Raw genomic sequence first — 16,482 nt, forward strand, 5'->3', positions numbered from 1 at the left:
TCTTAAAATACGTATAGTCTTCCTGTAAACACGCGACATTGACAAACTTATTACAAGCTTGGTTTAATACAGAAAATACACGACACGTGTTTATCTTGTTTAAAAACCATTATTTTATTGACGCCTTCAATGAGTATAACTTTTGTAAGTTATCTCTTGCACTGTGCAAATCTGTCTTCAGCTGCAATGCCTTCTTGTACATTTCTTCCGCCGCATTCAGTTTATTCCAACGATGATACAAAACGCCTAAACGAAAAAGTCCGACATTTTTAGCTCGACTTTGCATATTTTCGCCTAGAATTTTCTTGCAAATACGTTCTGCCGTCGCACCTACCCAAGTTTGCGTAGATCATAGGATCCGTAGGATTTTTCGACATTGCCAGCTTGAACTGAATTTCCGCCTCCTCAAATCTTCCCTTCTTCCCCAAGATGTTGGCGATGTTGAAATAGACGGAAGCATGATTTGGGATAAATTTTAAAGCTTCGTTCGCCGTTTTCAACGCTTTTTCTGTCATATCTAAAATCACAAACATCATTGTCTTTGCAAGGTGTATACATAATTAACAGACGCGCAAAGATTCACAGGTCAATTTCCCACTTGCATACAAACCTAAGTCATCCAACAATAATATCATATTCGTCCATACTTGTTTATGCGTGGGCTTTTGTTTGGCTGCTTTCACCCAAGCCTTCAGCGCTTTGTCGTATTGTTTTCGTTCCAGATACTGTTAGAATAAATTTTGATGAAACACGATGTAATATTCTCAGAGATATTTTCAGTTGATTATATATATATATATATATGTATGTATGTATGTTTACTCACTAATACACCTAGATTATAATAACAAGCCGGATAAATTGGCTGATATTGCAGAGCTGTAAAATAGCTCGCCTCTGATTCCTCATACTGCTTTAGTGCCGATTGAACTATGCCCAAGTTCATCCATACTGTAGCAAAGTCTCTCCTGAAACGCAGACGTAAACTAAGTCGTTTTGTACATTCTAAATACTGTGTCATCAAACTTACTGCAAAATGATGGCTTCTTTAAACAAATTCACGGCTTCTGGAAGCTGTCCGTTGTCTTTGAGCAAATTGCCAAGATTGTTCATAGCTTGGACGTACTTTGGATTCAACCTATAGTACAGATAGCGTATATATGATTGCCGAATTATCAAATGTAAAATTAATACTTAATATCTGACGCGTACCGTAATGCTTCTTGATATTCCAATTTAGCGAGCACGATGTTTCCCGCATCCGCCGCGTTTTTCGCAATATTATAATGTACCTTTGCATTCAAAGGGCATACATTCAATGCTGATTGAAACAGCAGTTTCTCGTTCCTCCACTGATTGCTTCTTACCCAGGAACGCGCGAACAACAACACAATGAGCATCGCGTATGCCAATAACGGTGCCTTAGGCAGAGAAAATTGGGCGGCGAACCTTTGTAAGCCGATAACAACCAACAGGCAATACCCTGCCGAAGGAATGTACAGTATCCTTTCTGCCAGAACGAATCCAACGCTGAAGAAGATATTACTGGCTGGCAGAAACGGAATGATCAGTATAGTTAGTCCCATTGTAATGTATCTGGAAAAGTTGTTCAAAACTTCATGCTGAGGACTTGATTCTCTTCATTCGAACTTCTCACCAAGACTTTTGCAAAATACCTTGCAGATTTATCCTTACGAGGTATAAACGTGTACGCGATCATCGCGCCGAACACCATCCAGAAAATCACAATTGTGAAAATTCTGTGGTCGTATCCGGTGATGAGGGGTACGCAACCCATTGACCAGTCGAAGCAAAGCCATACGGGACAGATGAGTAACCATGTATTGAGACAATAGATGTAGTTATAATTGAGTATACGAAGAAGCATATTGTCCATGAAAGATGCCGGGTTGTCCACTGGTAGGAATGTGGGAGTGGAGAACCCCATGACACCGAGTCTCAACGACAGGAGCATTATTGCGATCAAAAGCAGCGCGGCGAGCCGCAATACCGTGGCTCTGTGTTTGACTAAATCGTTCCAATACTTGCCGGAACTTTTGCACAGGAGGAAGTTAATCACATCGATTGGATATATCTTGTTCGCTATAACTATATCATACATTGCGCAAATGCCCTGCAAGATAAAGGATAACAGACGGTACTCCACGGTTGTTGAAGAAGTTTCGATTTTCAAACCGGAGCAATCTTGATACTCACAATGGCAGTGATACCGGTCTCCTTGCATAACATCGCAACGGTTACGCAAACAGCACAACCGAGCATAGCGGTCCATTTTCGTAACGAATTCCTCGCATATATCGCGTGATTGTACAACAAAACTGACAGCCAAGTGAACAATGTACATAATAATTCGGCACGTCCTACAATTCCAGACACCTGAAATGTTAGGTAGAGTCAGATTTACCTTTAAACCTTTGTTTGTGAACAAATCCTAAGTATACAGTATATTTCAGATACCGACAGCTTCCGTGTGAATTGGATGAACTGCAAATAAGGCAGCGGCATAGAATGAGACATTCTGTCCTTCAGGCCCCAAAAATACATTATATACAAGGAAAGTTAACAGACAAACCACACTGTGCAACACTATGTTCACTACATGATAATCTAGCGAGACTAAATCTTGTCGCAACCAGAAATGTAATCTGTAAGAAAGAAAAGAGGAATACCTGATTTTAATTGAACAAGTCCCCTGACTTGTATTTAATCAAGTTACAAGAACGTAAAAAAATATACTTTGAATTCAACTAATATTTCAAACACAACGGCATGCATTAAACAGATGTTTTTGTTCTTGTGACTTCCAAGGTATCTTTGCGATATATTTCGTGAAGGTTCCCACTACCTAAAACTCAAGGTAGTGAAAGGTCTGTAGGACTTGTGGCTTTGATTATGGGACAATTTGGTGCCCCAGAAGTCATTTTTAAAAATTTCCCACAATGGTGTGTCGCGCACATCGTTGTTCTTGACAATGGCTTCAGCATCGTCAAAAACAAAGTCCCCGTCATAACTGTTAACAAAACAAAGTGACAAAATCACGATTATCCAACTCGAAAGGGACGGCGATACGGCTGAAAATTTATAAAATATTTCGTCAAAAGGATGTTCGGCCTTTCTTGTGCGTGTGTACAATCATTGTCTATGTGCGTAACAGCGAGCAGTTCACCTGGTAAGTACGTCGTCGGTTTGTTTCTCATGATATTCCCGATAAGCGAGAGTTATTGCATAGCTATTCCGGTATTATGAGGTAATTCGAATTTCCGGGATGAGTGAATAAACATGTTGTCCTGTAAACAACAGATACATAACGGGACATGATAACCTATCACCGGCAACGTCCAACTGCGAACCAGTGTTGACAGCCATCGGTTTCTTCCGCGCATGTGCGGAGCAACCGAGGCCCGGCAAACCCTTCGGCGTTTTTGTTTATATTTTTTTAAACTATCTTGTAATATTTTTATTTTCACTCTTCCAACAAGCGTCAACTACGCACCTATTTTACTTTTGATAAACTTAGTGCAGCTGTAAAAATATAGATCTGTTCATTCATAGGGTTATCAGGTTAGGTTAACTTTTCGGATTAAATTTTCTGCACTAGTGCAGGAAAAATAGTGCACTGTTTGATTGAAACGATAATGGCATTTCCGATTTGCTGACTCGACCTGGGGTCATCGTACTACATTCTGATTGGTGCATTTCTAAGAACGATTAATCTCGATATATCGAAGTTTCGATACAATCTAACGTAGGGTACGATCCACTAGACGCTGCAAACGCTCTGAAGTTTCCAAAGAAAAGCCATGATTGATCTGTACGGCGCTTCAAAGCACTTGCAGCATCTAATGGATCACACACATAACCAATCAGATTCGTTTGTTCTTTATCTTCGACTTTGACCATTTCATCTAAAAATACAACTCACGTCTGTCAGTTGCCTTTTTACTTCTATGATCGAATGTTATTGCGAAGCAATTTTGATTTGACCAACTTGCTTTTGGTTTTGAAATTCTAATTCGAAACCGGAGTCAACTTCAAGTATAAAAATTATTTCGTTCTATTTAACGAGATATTTATGTAGACCAGTATAAACCATCGATTCCGACCTATTTTTTATTCGTGATTTCAATCACTTGGTAAAAGAAAGTGCCGTCGTTATAAAGGTGTACAAAGGAATTCAAGTTCTTATAGCATCTTACAATCACGAAAATATGAGTGACAACGCCAAAGAAACGAAAAATGAAGTTGAAAGTCAGGAATTAAACGATTTACTCGACAGTAAGTATATTTATGCTACCTCATTTTATCAAAAAGATCTAACTAACCTCATAAAGAGCCAATATAAATTCAATTTAAACAGTTGTGAGATAAGTTTCTAAATGATACAGCAAGCAATAAAGAATGGTCATTTCCATAATGTAGATTATTTTCAGTATTCTTAACAGTAATAGAATAAACAGCATTCAATTAAATTTATCATTTTGTCAGAGACCTTGAATCCATTGTTATAACATGTTCATTATATAATCTAAACTTTAGATCTCTCGTTAATTAAGGTGCTTTAGCGGATTTTGATAAACTCCCGGTGCCAAATATGGAACATGATAATGCTGCAACCACGTCAGATTTACAGAAGCAAACAGATAAATGTGAAACGTCAGAGAAAAGTGACAAAGACTGGACAGAGGACTTTTTTAAACAAACAATAGATCAAATGGATAAGAACTTGCAGAACTTTGCAGAAACTCTGAAAAATGGTAAGATAATGAAATATGAAGGGAACATATGTGTATTACTGCAGGGATCTATCACTAGGTGATGATGAATTGAATGAACTTAAATCTGTTCTTCAAAAACTTGAGCAAGCGTCAGTTGGCAATACAACGGATGGGGAAGACAATATCAGCGCAGAATTTGAGTCAGCTATCTCACAAGTTTTAAAGTCTCTGTCAGTGCCAAGTGAAAATTTACAGGTAACTTAACTGTTATAAGATGATACAGCATGTATCAGCTTGGAATATTATTCTTACTGACAAGATCAAGGTCAAGGTGTAATAAAAAAAGATGAAATGAATATTTCAGGGTGATGCTGATTGCTTAGCAGCTATGCTTGGCCAAACATCTCTCGATAGCGAAGGTGGTGATGTGTTGTCTTTTGTGCAAGGAATGATGCAACAGCTTTTGTCGAAAGAAATACTTTATCCAACATTAAAGGAAGTGTTGGAGAAGTATCCCGCTTGGTTGCAGGAACACAGAGCAACTTTGAGCCCTTCAGATCTACAAAATTATACCAAACAATTTGAATTGTTACAAAAGGTATGTTAATAATAATAATAATAATAATATAATTATGTATATTATTGGATCAACATAAGGTTCAACATATTTGTATCATAAATAAGGTATGCTCTGAGTTGGAAAAAGAAAAAGAAGACGACGCAAAGGATGTTAAACAACATCGTTTTGAGACCGTAATGTCGCTTATGCAAGAAATGGAAAAGTTTGGTCGTTTACCGCCCGAACTAGCGTCAACTGTCGTTCCAGATTCCAAAGGTAATTTCCTAGATGAGATCAGTTCTGTATTATGCGGAAATGTATAATCCTATGTAAATGTGATCGTTACCGGAGAGTTTTCTTGTTTTAATGATTGTTATAATTCTTCCCTCGGTGAGAAGATGCCAGATTATTTCGGTTATTATTTCCTGATGAGTTAGGCACCTATATTTTGGTTTTTACAAAACATACTGTATATGATATATTATTAATCAGCATTATCGAACTGTTCTCTCCCGAATAAAGAAGAGTTTCTCCAACGAGTTCGGTTGAACGTGATCTTAATTAATTTCGACAAAAAATTTCCCAGTTAAAACAAAACTTCAGTTTAGCAAATATCATTCTCTTTAAGACACAATTTACGAAATTAAAGATTTCCTGTAATATAGCTATACATCAATCTTTTGTAAAGGTTCGTTGTAAAGGTTGCTTACTTGTTTCGATATAGGTAATGGTTATAGGTGACACATGATTATAAACATATGTAATTAGTTGGAAATGCTTTATAATGTAATCACATATACGCGTCTTGGAATATTATAATAAAATAATATACTTACAAAATTCTCGATGTGTACTATTTACTTCGATATAATCGACCGTTCTTTTTCCGGTGACACAATCTTCGAGCAACCGGATGTATGAGTTGTGTGTGTATGTGTGTCTGCAGTACACCGCAAAAAAATATCGAAATCTACTTCTTAGGAGGAAATTAATTAGCGTCATTTTCTGTATATGTTTATCTCACGACTGTTAGCATTATAATACCACATTTAATAGGACATTATTAGTATCTTCGCCCTCCTTTCCTCTCTCTCTCTCTCTCTCTCTCTCTCTCTCTCTCTCTCTCTACAAACTGTACGTTATATGCAAGTTTATTTATATGCTAACTTTTACGTTTCACAATTTCTCGAGATACATGATAAAATAAACTTAATAATATACGGTATGCTTTATAAATAAATCGACAGTTCTATCCGATTTATTTTTCATTTGGTAGACGATAAAGAATCCGCGACAGCTTCGTCAAGTACATTGGACGATGAGCGTCGGAGACTTGGGGATCATATTACGTGCTCATCATAACGTGTCGTGTACGAATCTCTATAAAAATGATTTATCTGTACATGAGCCGTACGAATCATCCGCGCGATTCCCGTTAACTCCCCGGCGAGTCTCACGATCCAAAATCACTGACGCAGCTGTGCCGCAAAAAAATTCTGAGTATCGCTAAAAAAATTCCACTATCTTCATTACGCGTTCATTTCTTTTTTTTGTCCTCCTCTTTAACGTTTCCTCTGCCTGTACTAGGGCAGCTATCAAACTAACGAAGTGCGATCAGTGTATAATATCACTCGATATGATCCTTACCGAAATACACCATCGAGATTTCGAGACCCGTGAAACTTTCAATTTAAAGGACGCGCAATGTACAAATACAGTGAAAGGAACGACGCTAAGCGGATCAAGCATAAACATACGTAAAGAACATCAATCCTGTCAAGGTGTACCATACGAGGTGTTCCTCGGCGATTGCGCCTGAAGGGTCTGCTGCTGATTCACCGGAGGCTGCGTGGCGGAGGCTATTGTCGTCGGGGTGATCACGCGGGCGTACACAGCACCGCCGGCGGTCTTCAGCCCGGATGGAGTTGGTATCACCTTGAGTCCGTGCAACGTTTTGATATTGAGCAACTGGCTCGGCAAGATGATCGGTTGTTGCGTCTGTTGCTGCTGCTGCTGCGGCTGCTGCTGTTGCTGCTGCTGCTGCTGCTGGGAGGATGTCGGTTGTTTACCCAACACCACGTTCCCGCCGCTGGCGCTCACCGCGACTCCGACGTTCTTGTTACCGCTGGCCAATACGATCGGCTTACCCGCAAGCTGAGCGGTGACCATGCGAACAGTTTGCGCCTGTTGAGATTGCTGGTGCTGCGTGCTGACTATTATCTTCGACTGACCGGAGGACGCTTGCTGTTGTGGCACAACCTGTGAAAATATAAGATATTATATTACATGTATGTGTGTGTGTGTATATATATACACTTTTTGTAAATGTAATTTCTTCACCTTTACCTTATTGTTAACAAAATATTTCGATATTTTTCTAAGATATATTCAAAGTGGCAATAATTATCGCCTTACTTCCTACAAAATATTGAGACACTTTCTCGTGTTAATTCTACTTTAATAAACCAGCTGAGGTCTCCTTTGTGTGCGACGCACGATTACCTGATATTGAGCCTGTATCACTTGCTTGCCCTGCCTGTTAAGTTGATTAGCGTGACCGGTGGTGGTGGCCAGTTTTAGTCCCTTTTGCGCGAGCAGACTCTCGACCGATATAATTTGTCCGCCGCTGCTGTTCGTCAGGACTTTCGCGAGGATCTTCTGCTGCTGCTGCTGATGGGGCGACTGCTGTATTTGCACGGCGATCGGCTTCCCACCGATTTGCGCGATGATGCGCTGCATCCCGGAGGTCTGTATAGGCTGCTGCTGATTGGCCACGACTCGCTGCTGCAGTTGCTGCTGTTGTTGTTGCAACTGCTGCTGTTGCTGCTGCTGTTCGATCGGGAGATTAAAAAATCAAACAGAAGCGGGTGATACGCGAAGGGGGGATAACGAGAGAGTGCGTCAATGACGATACCTTTAATTGCTGTTGCTGCTGCTGTTGCTGCTGCTGCTGTTGCAACTGTTGCGACTGATTGGCGGATGGCGAGGACTGTTTGATGAATATAGTCTGGCCCTGCAGACTGTGGCCCGTGAGTAACGACTTAATCTGACTGGAGCTAACTAATTTGATCTGTGAGGCCAACAGGGTCTTGCCCGGCAACACGTGCTGCTGCTGCGTCTGCTGTTGCTTCATGTTGGTGGTCTGCAGAATACTCTTCCCCGCTTGATTCGCGACGATGGTTTGTTGCGGCTGTTGCTGCTGCTGTTGCTGCTGCTGTTGCACCTTCGCAGACGGCAGTATCGTCGACAGACTCGCCGTTCCATTCGCCACGTTGGAAGCACCGCTGTTGCCGCTGCTGACTGGGACCGGTTGGGCGGATTGCAACACCGAGTGCCCGGACAGACGGATGGTCTGCAGGCCGGCCGAGGTGGACACTTGAATCTGATGATGCGGGAAATTGTGCTGATTCGACTGCAGCAGACTCTGCGTGGCGTTCGTCTTGACGACGGTGACCGGTTTGCCGCCCACGTTCGTCGCCTTCTTCACCGTCGTGATCGGAGCGAGTTGCGACTTCGCCTCGGCCGGCATCATGCTGTCTCGCTCCACGGCTACGCTGGCGACCGAGCCCGAGGAGCTCGAGAGCGAGGCGACGGGGATGGGAGATTCGACGATGGAAATGGTCGGCGTAGACACCGCGCTGACCGCCACCTCGACGTTGGTGTTAACGGACTGCTCGGCGGAAACCGGGTGCTCGTTGACGATCTTCTCCTCGGCGGCCTTGCGCTGCTCTTTCCTGAAACAGAAAGTTACAGAGTGTTATTTTCAGGGTGCTTCCCTATCAGAAGTGCGTTCTTCTCAGATCGGGCGATTTTACTTGGACGCGACAGCCTGCGCGGGCATCGTCGTTCGCCGTTCCTTCTTAGCGCTGGTCTCTTTGGCACTCGCAGACTGTTCTTTGTTCATGTTGGCCGACTTGAGGATCGGCTGCAGCGACTTGTTGCGCGACGCGCTGCCGACGTTCTTCTTGTTCTTCGCGACGCCTTGTAGCTGCTGGTGATACATTTCTACGGGAGGAAAGGGACAAGGCGAAGTCGTTAAGCAAACGCAACGAGTCACCATTTGTAAAAAAAAAAAAGGATACAATGTTTTCCTTCCAATGAGTTTCGCAACATATTTCGTATCCGGTGGGAAAATGTATCTCCTGAGAATTACAGACGTGTGCAAATTATTAGATTAAAACTGCAATACTTTTCTGTTCATCTATGTAACATTTCATTATCTTTCCAATTAGAACATATTTCTTGTATTCGGAATTAGAATACATTTCTCGCAGGCATCTTCTCATATTTATAGGATTGTATAGGTCCGTTTTCTCAAATTTTATTTATGCAAAACTTGCGGAAATTTATTGCGAATTACTCCTGCCGGCGGTACTAATATGTAGTCTAATAATATGTAGTCTAATAATATATTACAAAGTCTAATAATTTGCGCATGTCCGTAAACTAAAAAAGAAAAACAAATTCTCCAATTAGACACGAGAGAGGAGTTCCGAAACTTACAAAAGAAATTGTTGCAACCTTACTGTGATCGGCCATACAAGTTGGTGATGAATGATCAACGAGAACAAACCAAATTCCGACTCCGAGCGTGCTCGATGAAGGTACAGCCACTCCTTACGGCGTGGGTAATACCTCACGCAGGGATCCGCTTCGTAATGCAATCTATCTAGAGCCCCTGACACCACCGAGTGAAGATAGCCCTCCTTGTCGTCGTTGTCCCCTTGTTCTCTGATGTACTGGGAATCCTTCAGTAACTGACAGATATCAGCGCGGGTCCCCTCGCCGTTAGGTAGTCGGGCGGTGGCGTCCCTGACCAACGCCAGGATCGTCACGAAGTTCGGCCGGTCCGCCACCAGTAGCGAGTGGCCTCGCGGTTTCGTCGGTCCGGAGCCTGATTCCGCGCGCGGGAACGACGAGAAGAGAAGAGAATTCCCGTGAGGTATCAAACGGTCTGTTCCTTTCAGCTGAACTAGCCGCGCTAGCTTAACAAGTTTACGTACACGTTGAAGCGTATGAAGCGTACGTACGAGATTACCACGCTTCGGTGTGCGAAAATTTCTTCAGCCAGTTCAAGCCGGCTCTGCTGAAAACAGCAGACCAAGGAACACCCACCGCCAGAGTTGTCAGATCGTGGGATTTCTGAGTCGTGATTCGCATGCCAGGGGGACATAATCCTGAATGTAAATTCAGGCCAATGAAAAGAAATGAGTATTGGAAAAAAAGAATACAGTCGAGAGCATTTGCGGGAATTGCGAGCAAAGGTCGAAAATCCAGGTTTCCTACATCCTTCCCTGACTTTCTCAGGTTTTCCGGCATTTTAAATTCCCACGACTTCCCTCGGTTTTCCAGGTCTGCGGCAACCTTGGCCTGCTCTTCTTAGCTGAACTAGATGCACTAGTTCAAGAAATTTACACAAATTATTATTTACATAAATTATCATTTACTGAAACACGAGGATCTCGTACGCTTTATATGCTTCGATGTACGTATATTTCTTGAACCGAAGCAGCCAATTCAGCTAAAAAAGCACGGGCCAAGTGCTGAGATTTTTGGGAATCGCGTGAGTAATTATCCCGAAATCCCACGATCTGGCAGCTCCGACCGCCGAATGGCCGTCGCGATACCGCGAAACATACCGACATTGTGCTGATAGATCCCCTTGACCGGGCCGACCACGGACGCGTAGCCGTGCATGCGATAGGTGAACGCTTTGTGGGGCGCTGCGTAACGCATACGCTCTTGCCGGCGGAACTCCTCGCGCTCCTCTGCCGTGGACGGACGGACCTTCCATTCGGTGGGGAAGAGTGCGCGGGGTGGCTCCCATTCGGCGACGGTGCCGACGGTGCCGGTGTCCACGGTAGTGGTCTCTGACGCGGGACTTCCACTCCTGCCTGCCGAGCCGCCGACGACGGTCGCGCTGTTGTTCGTCGTCGCGTTGTTGTTGTTCGCCGGGGCCGGCAGCTGCTGAGCCTGCGGCTTCACGACCGCCACTGAGCTCGCGCTCGTGGTGTGAGGCGGACTCAACGAGTCTCTGTAAGTGTAAATTCTGTCTGAAACTTTTGCGAATCTCATAAGGCTCTCTGATGTACGATCGAGATAGAATTGAAGCCGCTAAGAGCCGACACGGGTTAAACAAGCCCCGGCCTGCAGTAGTTGTTTTAAACCTTAAGAAATTAACCAATCACACGTATATTGACTTACTTAAGTTATACCTGGGTAAATTTGTCTATGTAAAAAGTAACTTATATATATTCTTTAATTTGTTTGCCTTCGATAAAGGCGTGCCACTCTATGAACCGATGCAGGAAGGTACGACACGTACTTGTACATGAGGAATTTCGCGCAGAGATCCGACAATCGAGTGTCGGAGTCGCGGCCTGCGCCTATCCACGCGTACACGCCGCGACCCTTGTTCTCCAAGTAGGGCACAAGCTCCTGCTCTCGTTCCTGCCGCTGGTCCAGCTCCTGGGAGTATGTCAATTCACCGGCGAGAAATCCCAGAGCCAGCGGCACCAACGCCGGCCACGAAGGCGCCAGGGAATACCTACGTGACGACATATGATCGTGTTAATAACAGTCAACAAATACCCTCCGCACGTATTGGCTACGTTCAGCAGAGAAAACAGCTTTGCAACCGTTGTAAAAAAAATTCGTGAATCTGATTGGTGCATGCTCTTAAATTCAACCGAGATTGAGAGCACACCACCAATCGGATTCGCGTATTTTACGATAGTCGCGAATTCTGCTTTCTCCGTTGAACGCAGCCATTAGCCACGATGAAGTCGAGCGTACCAGTCGTTCAACGGGGAGATAGGATTGCCCTGCCACTGCGTCACCGCTTCCTTCATCTCCGTCGTGCTCATCCGGTATTCTCCCTTGGATGTGAAGGCGTCTCGCAGCAGCGAGAAGAAGCACGCGTGCGTTTCTTGCATCAGCTCCGCGCCGTTATTCACGTCTATCGCGTTCTCACCGGACGGAACGGTCAGTTCTTTCTCCGGTATTGAAATGACGGCCTCGTCCTCACACCTGACGACGACATGTCGGTTTAAATACCTCGATTGTTGACTTAACGGTCTACACGGATGGCGCGGTTATGAATGAAAATAAAAAAAAGGAGGTAACATTATACGGATGTGTGATTATGGATAAAAGTAAGCGATAACAGGAATAACAGTAACAAGCTTACTTGACGTCGTCGAGTATATCGATCCCGTCGTCGAGCTGGATCGGTATCTGCATCATGTCGATGCTGTCCAAATCGAGCTCCTTTTTCGTCTCGTTTTCCTCCTCCTCCTCGGTCTCGGCCAGCATGTCCTCGTTTATACCTGAGCTCAGTTCCGTCTTCACCTCGTCGTACTCTATGTCTTCGACTTCTTTCTTTATCTCCGGCGTCGTCATGATCGCCGGCTTGCTGCATTTCGGAGTTACCGGACTCCTGCGAATGAAAAAAGTGTGAGAGTCCCACAAGGTTTGTAACTAACATGCACGCGTGATCTGACATTTTAAGCTTTCGCGACGGAGAAATAATTTGGCTTCCGAGTTATTGACCTGGTTCTTCGTGGGTTCGTTCTCGACATTGTTTTCGTGAACGCTTCAACAAACTGGTCGTTCCTCTCCCCGAGATGAAATATTCGCGAAAACGTCGGGGACAAACCCACGAAGGACGCGGAGATCAAGTCAACCGGGAAGTCAAATCAACACGTTTCATATGTGGTACACAATTTCCATTCCAGTCATGAGTGATTTTCATTACTAAAAACGCTACGCACAATATTTTATACTATCTGCTTTCTTGAAAATACCATCTGGCGTACAGTAAAAATATTTATAGCACGTTTTGCTGTGCGATCTATTAACAGTGCCACGTGAACTGAGCTGAAAAATTACGCGAAACTCTCCGGCACGGGGCGTGTCAAGCACGCAGACATATAATTACATTTTCTTCTTGGCTAAGTGATGCGCTTCGTACGGGTCGACCTGCTCCATCTTTACGGGAGTCGCTATTCTATTGTAGTCCATGTCCGCGATATTAGGCTGCCTATTGTCGTCCGTGGTGTGCGAGTAATCGCTATTGTCGCTCTCGTGCTTCACCGAGCTCGAGTTCATCGATTTCGGCGCGGGCAGCAGGCTCTGCTCCGCTTTGATTCGCTTCTTGGCCGGCGTGATTCTCATAGACGTGCCCATCGAGAATCTCTTCTGTCCAACCTGCGAGCGTTGCGTGAGGTCGGCGAGCGCGATCCCCTGGGTGTTCAGTTCCGGGTGAACCTGCGTCAGCGTGTTCAAATTCAGCTTCTTCGTTCCCGTCCGAGCGAATACACGATGCGTAAGTAACACGGAAAGGAAGAAGTAGCTCCCACAGGGTAAAATTTAGCCATCCGTACAATTGAAATTTAGTTTTGACTCAACTCATTCTTTTTGTCCCTAGTTGTTACTCATTTTTAGCTGCCACGGCTCCGATAAGGAAATTTCATTTGTATTATGTGGAGAGCCGATTCCTTCTTGCCGCGAGATCGACGCGAAATAATCGCAACGGGGGCGACGAAGCTGTACGTACGTCACAACGAGCCCGCCGTTTCTTATGCGCGATCAGCATGGCGCGGTAAGTCTCCTCCGTCTGTTCACGCAGAAGTAACGACTTGCTCGGCGCGTATTCCATTCGCTGCAAGGTGGAGAACACAGGCCGGATCGTCTCGTCGTCGAGCTGCAGGCCTCTCACCGACAATCCCTGGAAATTCATGATGGAACGGCGCTTCCGCTTTTGCTTCGCGCCGGACGACGGATAATGCGGATAATTCTCCTCGTTTTCGGACGTCGTGTCAGCGGACAGCCTCGTGTTGGCCCCGAGCTCCGACCGGACCGCGTTCAGTTCCTCCATATAGCGCAACTGGGTCTTCTCTTCAACTGTTCATTCATTTTGCGCGTTAGATTTTATTGTCCCTCGGAAGTTACTACATCTCTTCCAAACGACTGAAGTGTGTATATGTGGGGTGGGGAGGGGGAGGGGGTGTAAACAGTCGGAAAAATAATTTGCAGTGCGCACTCGGAGAAAGAATTAGCCGTAGGAATGGAAACAGGGACAGCTGATGTCGTTGCTACCGCGGCCTAAATTTATCAGCTGTATTGATTTCGGCCGCAACAACTAGATTTTAGCATCTACGACGTAATTCTTCCCCCGAGTGTCTTATAAACATAAGTATACCCACCCATCACCGGCTTCGGCTTGCGCCACTGAAGCTTGGACACCGTTCGGCTCGCCGGCTGGCTGAAGCCCTGCTTGTAGGCGTTCGACAGTAAGCTCTCCCGCGACTTCAGCAGCTGGCTCGCCAAATCGTACGACCGTTTCCGCGCCTCGAACAGCAATCTCCTCTTCTGTGCCTTACGCACCAAGGTCCGCATTCTTCTAATGTCGGGACGATAGTGACCGGCGGAGAGGTGATTGTGAAATATATCCAACGTCGATACGCCGAATCTACAATACACACGTATTACAGAAAATACTTCACTGTCGAGTGTGCAGGGATATGCGAATCAAAGTTAAGCGAGTCACTCGAGAAGCGAGACTCGTCGTTCCTTCGCGAAAAGTACTCGGGAGTGAATACCTGTCGTTTTCTCTATTGAACAGCATCTGCAGTGACTTATTCAATTCAGCTTCTATATTGCAATCCTTCGGAAAAGTCGGTAGAAGATTATACAACGTGTCTTTCTGACTCTCGGTAAGGCAATCCTTCCATAAGCGCGGATAATCTAGCATTTCCTTAAAGATACTGAAGTGCTCGCAAAGATCTTGGGGTAGCTTTACTTTAGTGTTGGCAGCGATGCAAGTTTCCCATCTCTGAAAATTCATCAATACACCCTTGTTGTCACGCGGTATTATGATAACACTTGATTCAATTTCACGTTAATGCTAAGAATATGAATCTTACAAGAGCGTCAGGACTGTCCATATTCACTATGTATTCCGTGTTCTCATTCTCATCCTCGTCTTCCTCTCCGGAACTGTGACTCTCGCTACTGCTCGTGGCATGCTCCTCCGCGCTGTCCTCATCGCTGTCTGTTGTTGTACTACTGCCGCTTATACTACTACTGCTACTATTGCTCCTAGAGCCGTGGGTTGAGGCTTCATCCTCATCTTCCTCGGCTGGGCTGTCTCCACCAACTGAACACTCATCCATCTGTAAGCAAGTTGTTCAGCCAGTGATTTATGTTAACGCACAGTCAGACAAGTTGTCAGTGTAGTTGAGTAACAAGGAAACTTTCACTACTTTATCGAATAAATTAAATCCCTCTACACGAGTGAAAAAACCTTGATTCATTTCTCATCGACCGTTATTAACGAGTTCGTGCAACGTAAATGACCGTAAATTGTATTAATCGAATGGAAATATAAACGTTTGGATTTAGAGAATGTCACAACACACACATATATTGCACTCGGCACGCGCACACACACATTCACTAATTCATTACGCACACATATCTTATTCATATTGAGGAGCGTATCTAGCCGACATTGATTTTACAGTGATGGGTAGAAATTAACCTCCATTTCGCTGGATTATCAATCTCGCACGTTCTCTCGATGCGACGACTTATGCTGTGTGTCCATCAAAACAATAGATCCGTACACCTGACAGTGTACATGTAGCCCCACTGGGAAAAATGCGAGAGAGAGAGAGAGAGAGAGAGAACCTCTTCGGTACTTCCTTGCTCGTGCAAGCACTGTGCACTACACAGCATGCGAATAATGGATTATATCAAGCAAATACTAATTAACGTCGCTATTTGTCCTTGCAAAACCATTCTTTTTTCCCAGTATATTTTAGTCATGGCGTTAAATGCAGCGAGAGTCACAGTGTTTGTGTGTGCCATGATGTATATACATGTACAAATAATATCGGAAAATGTGGTCCCTTTCTCTCTCTTTCTCTCACAATACTGATATCGGATCTCTTTTCTCTTCAACTGCACTCCGTGCACTTCCTTCCCAATTTCACTCTTTCCGTCTCCTTCTCGCCAAGTCTCATATATGCATTTCTATTTCATTTTAAGTAAAGAAGGTGCAGCGCTGTGATATAGCTGAACGAAACAGGTGAACGTTGAAACTGCTACGCTTAAACATTTTCAACGAAATCAATCTAGGATATTCGTGCACCGTGACTGTTCATTAGTATGACCAACTGAATC

The 16,482-nt window shown here is 44.2% G+C and overlaps 3 protein-coding genes across 7 annotated transcripts; 1 reads left to right on the forward strand and 2 right to left on the reverse strand.

Moving 5' to 3' along the window:
• Nucleotide 1: 1 nt before the first annotated feature.
• Nucleotides 2-3,555, reverse strand: LOC106748692 (transmembrane and TPR repeat-containing protein 4). 2 transcript variants are annotated; one of them, XM_014627486.1, is made up of 11 exons: nt 3,188-3,555; nt 2,867-3,092; nt 2,483-2,666; nt 2,218-2,397; nt 1,677-2,134; nt 1,213-1,596; nt 1,031-1,138; nt 827-968; nt 611-725; nt 335-517; nt 2-246 (listed from the first exon to the last, which is right to left on the reverse strand). In XM_014627486.1, the coding sequence occupies exons 1-11, from the start codon at nt 3,216-3,218 to the stop codon at nt 110-112; spliced, it is 2,148 nt and encodes a 715-aa protein (XP_014482972.1). In that variant the 5' UTR covers nt 3,219-3,555; the 3' UTR covers nt 2-109. The 2 variants fall into 2 exon arrangements, with proteins under 2 accessions (XP_014482972.1, XP_014482973.1); XM_014627487.1 differs by lacking the exons at nt 2,867-3,092; nt 3,188-3,555 and having other exon boundaries at nt 3-246; nt 2,479-2,655.
• A 382-nt stretch (nt 3,556-3,937) lies between these two features.
• LOC106748671 (peroxisomal biogenesis factor 19) lies at nt 3,938-6,137 on the forward strand. 2 transcript variants are annotated; one of them, XM_014627426.1, is made up of 5 exons: nt 3,938-4,296; nt 4,575-4,775; nt 4,834-4,991; nt 5,101-5,334; nt 5,421-6,137. In XM_014627426.1, exons 1-5 carry the CDS (start codon nt 4,230-4,232, stop codon nt 5,616-5,618), a joined length of 858 nt encoding a protein of 285 aa, XP_014482912.1. In that variant the 5' UTR covers nt 3,938-4,229; the 3' UTR covers nt 5,619-6,137. The 2 variants fall into 2 exon arrangements, with proteins under 2 accessions (XP_014482912.1, XP_014482913.1); XM_014627427.1 differs by having other exon boundaries at nt 4,221-4,296; nt 4,558-4,775.
• Nucleotides 6,060-16,385, reverse strand: LOC106748668 (nuclear factor related to kappa-B-binding protein-like). 3 transcript variants are annotated; one of them, XM_014627416.1, is made up of 15 exons: nt 15,839-16,385; nt 15,222-15,470; nt 14,898-15,130; nt 14,502-14,767; nt 13,853-14,199; nt 13,235-13,563; nt 12,485-12,733; nt 12,091-12,324; nt 11,621-11,842; nt 10,935-11,329; nt 9,869-10,189; nt 9,111-9,300; nt 8,210-9,029; nt 7,798-8,124; nt 6,060-7,554 (listed from the first exon to the last, which is right to left on the reverse strand). In XM_014627416.1, exons 1-15 carry the CDS (start codon nt 15,842-15,844, stop codon nt 7,072-7,074), a joined length of 4,671 nt encoding a protein of 1,556 aa, XP_014482902.1. In that variant the 5' UTR covers nt 15,845-16,385; the 3' UTR covers nt 6,060-7,071. The 3 variants fall into 3 exon arrangements, with proteins under 3 accessions (XP_014482902.1, XP_014482901.1, XP_014482900.1); XM_014627415.1 differs by having other exon boundaries at nt 7,798-8,121; nt 15,770-15,859; XM_014627414.1 differs by having other exon boundaries at nt 15,770-15,859.
• Between the last annotated feature and the right edge of the window lie 97 nt (nt 16,386-16,482).

This window comes from Dinoponera quadriceps, unplaced genomic scaffold, assembly GCF_001313825.1.
Source record: "Dinoponera quadriceps isolate SergipeBrazil2010 unplaced genomic scaffold, ASM131382v1 scaffold2094, whole genome shotgun sequence".
In the NCBI taxonomy this organism is placed as follows: Eukaryota; Metazoa; Arthropoda; class Insecta; order Hymenoptera; family Formicidae; genus Dinoponera; species Dinoponera quadriceps.

What these genes read in the sequence shown, in the direction of transcription:
- LOC106748668 (XM_014627414.1), bottom strand. An exon ending in AACGGCGGGCTCGTTGTGAC is followed by an intron (nt 13,564 to 13,852) that starts GTACGTACAGCT and finishes ACGCTGACGCAG; the next exon opens with GTTCACCCGGAACTGAACAC. An exon ending in GCGAAATTCCTCATGTACAA is followed by an intron (nt 11,330 to 11,620) that starts GTACGTGTCGTA and finishes TTACACTTACAG; the next exon opens with AGACTCGTTGAGTCCGCCTC.
- LOC106748671 (XM_014627426.1), top strand. Translation starts at nt 4,230, where the DNA reads ATGAGTGACAACGCCAAAGAAACGAAAAATGAAGTTGAAAGTCAGGAA. An exon ending in TGCCAAGTGAAAATTTACAG is followed by an intron (nt 4,992 to 5,100) that starts GTAACTTAACTG and finishes TGAATATTTCAG; the next exon opens with GGTGATGCTGATTGCTTAGC. An exon ending in AATTTGAATTGTTACAAAAG is followed by an intron (nt 5,335 to 5,420) that starts GTATGTTAATAA and finishes ATCATAAATAAG; the next exon opens with GTATGCTCTGAGTTGGAAAA.
- LOC106748692 (XM_014627486.1), bottom strand. Translation starts at nt 3,218, where the DNA reads ATGAGAAACAAACCGACGACGTACTTACCAG. An exon ending in AGACCGGTATCACTGCCATT is followed by an intron (nt 2,135 to 2,217) that starts GTGAGTATCAAG and finishes TTTATCTTGCAG; the next exon opens with GGCATTTGCGCAATGTATGA. An exon ending in TATGATCTACGCAAACTTGG is followed by an intron (nt 247 to 334) that starts GTAGGTGCGACG and finishes TTTTTCGTTTAG; the next exon opens with GCGTTTTGTATCATCGTTGG.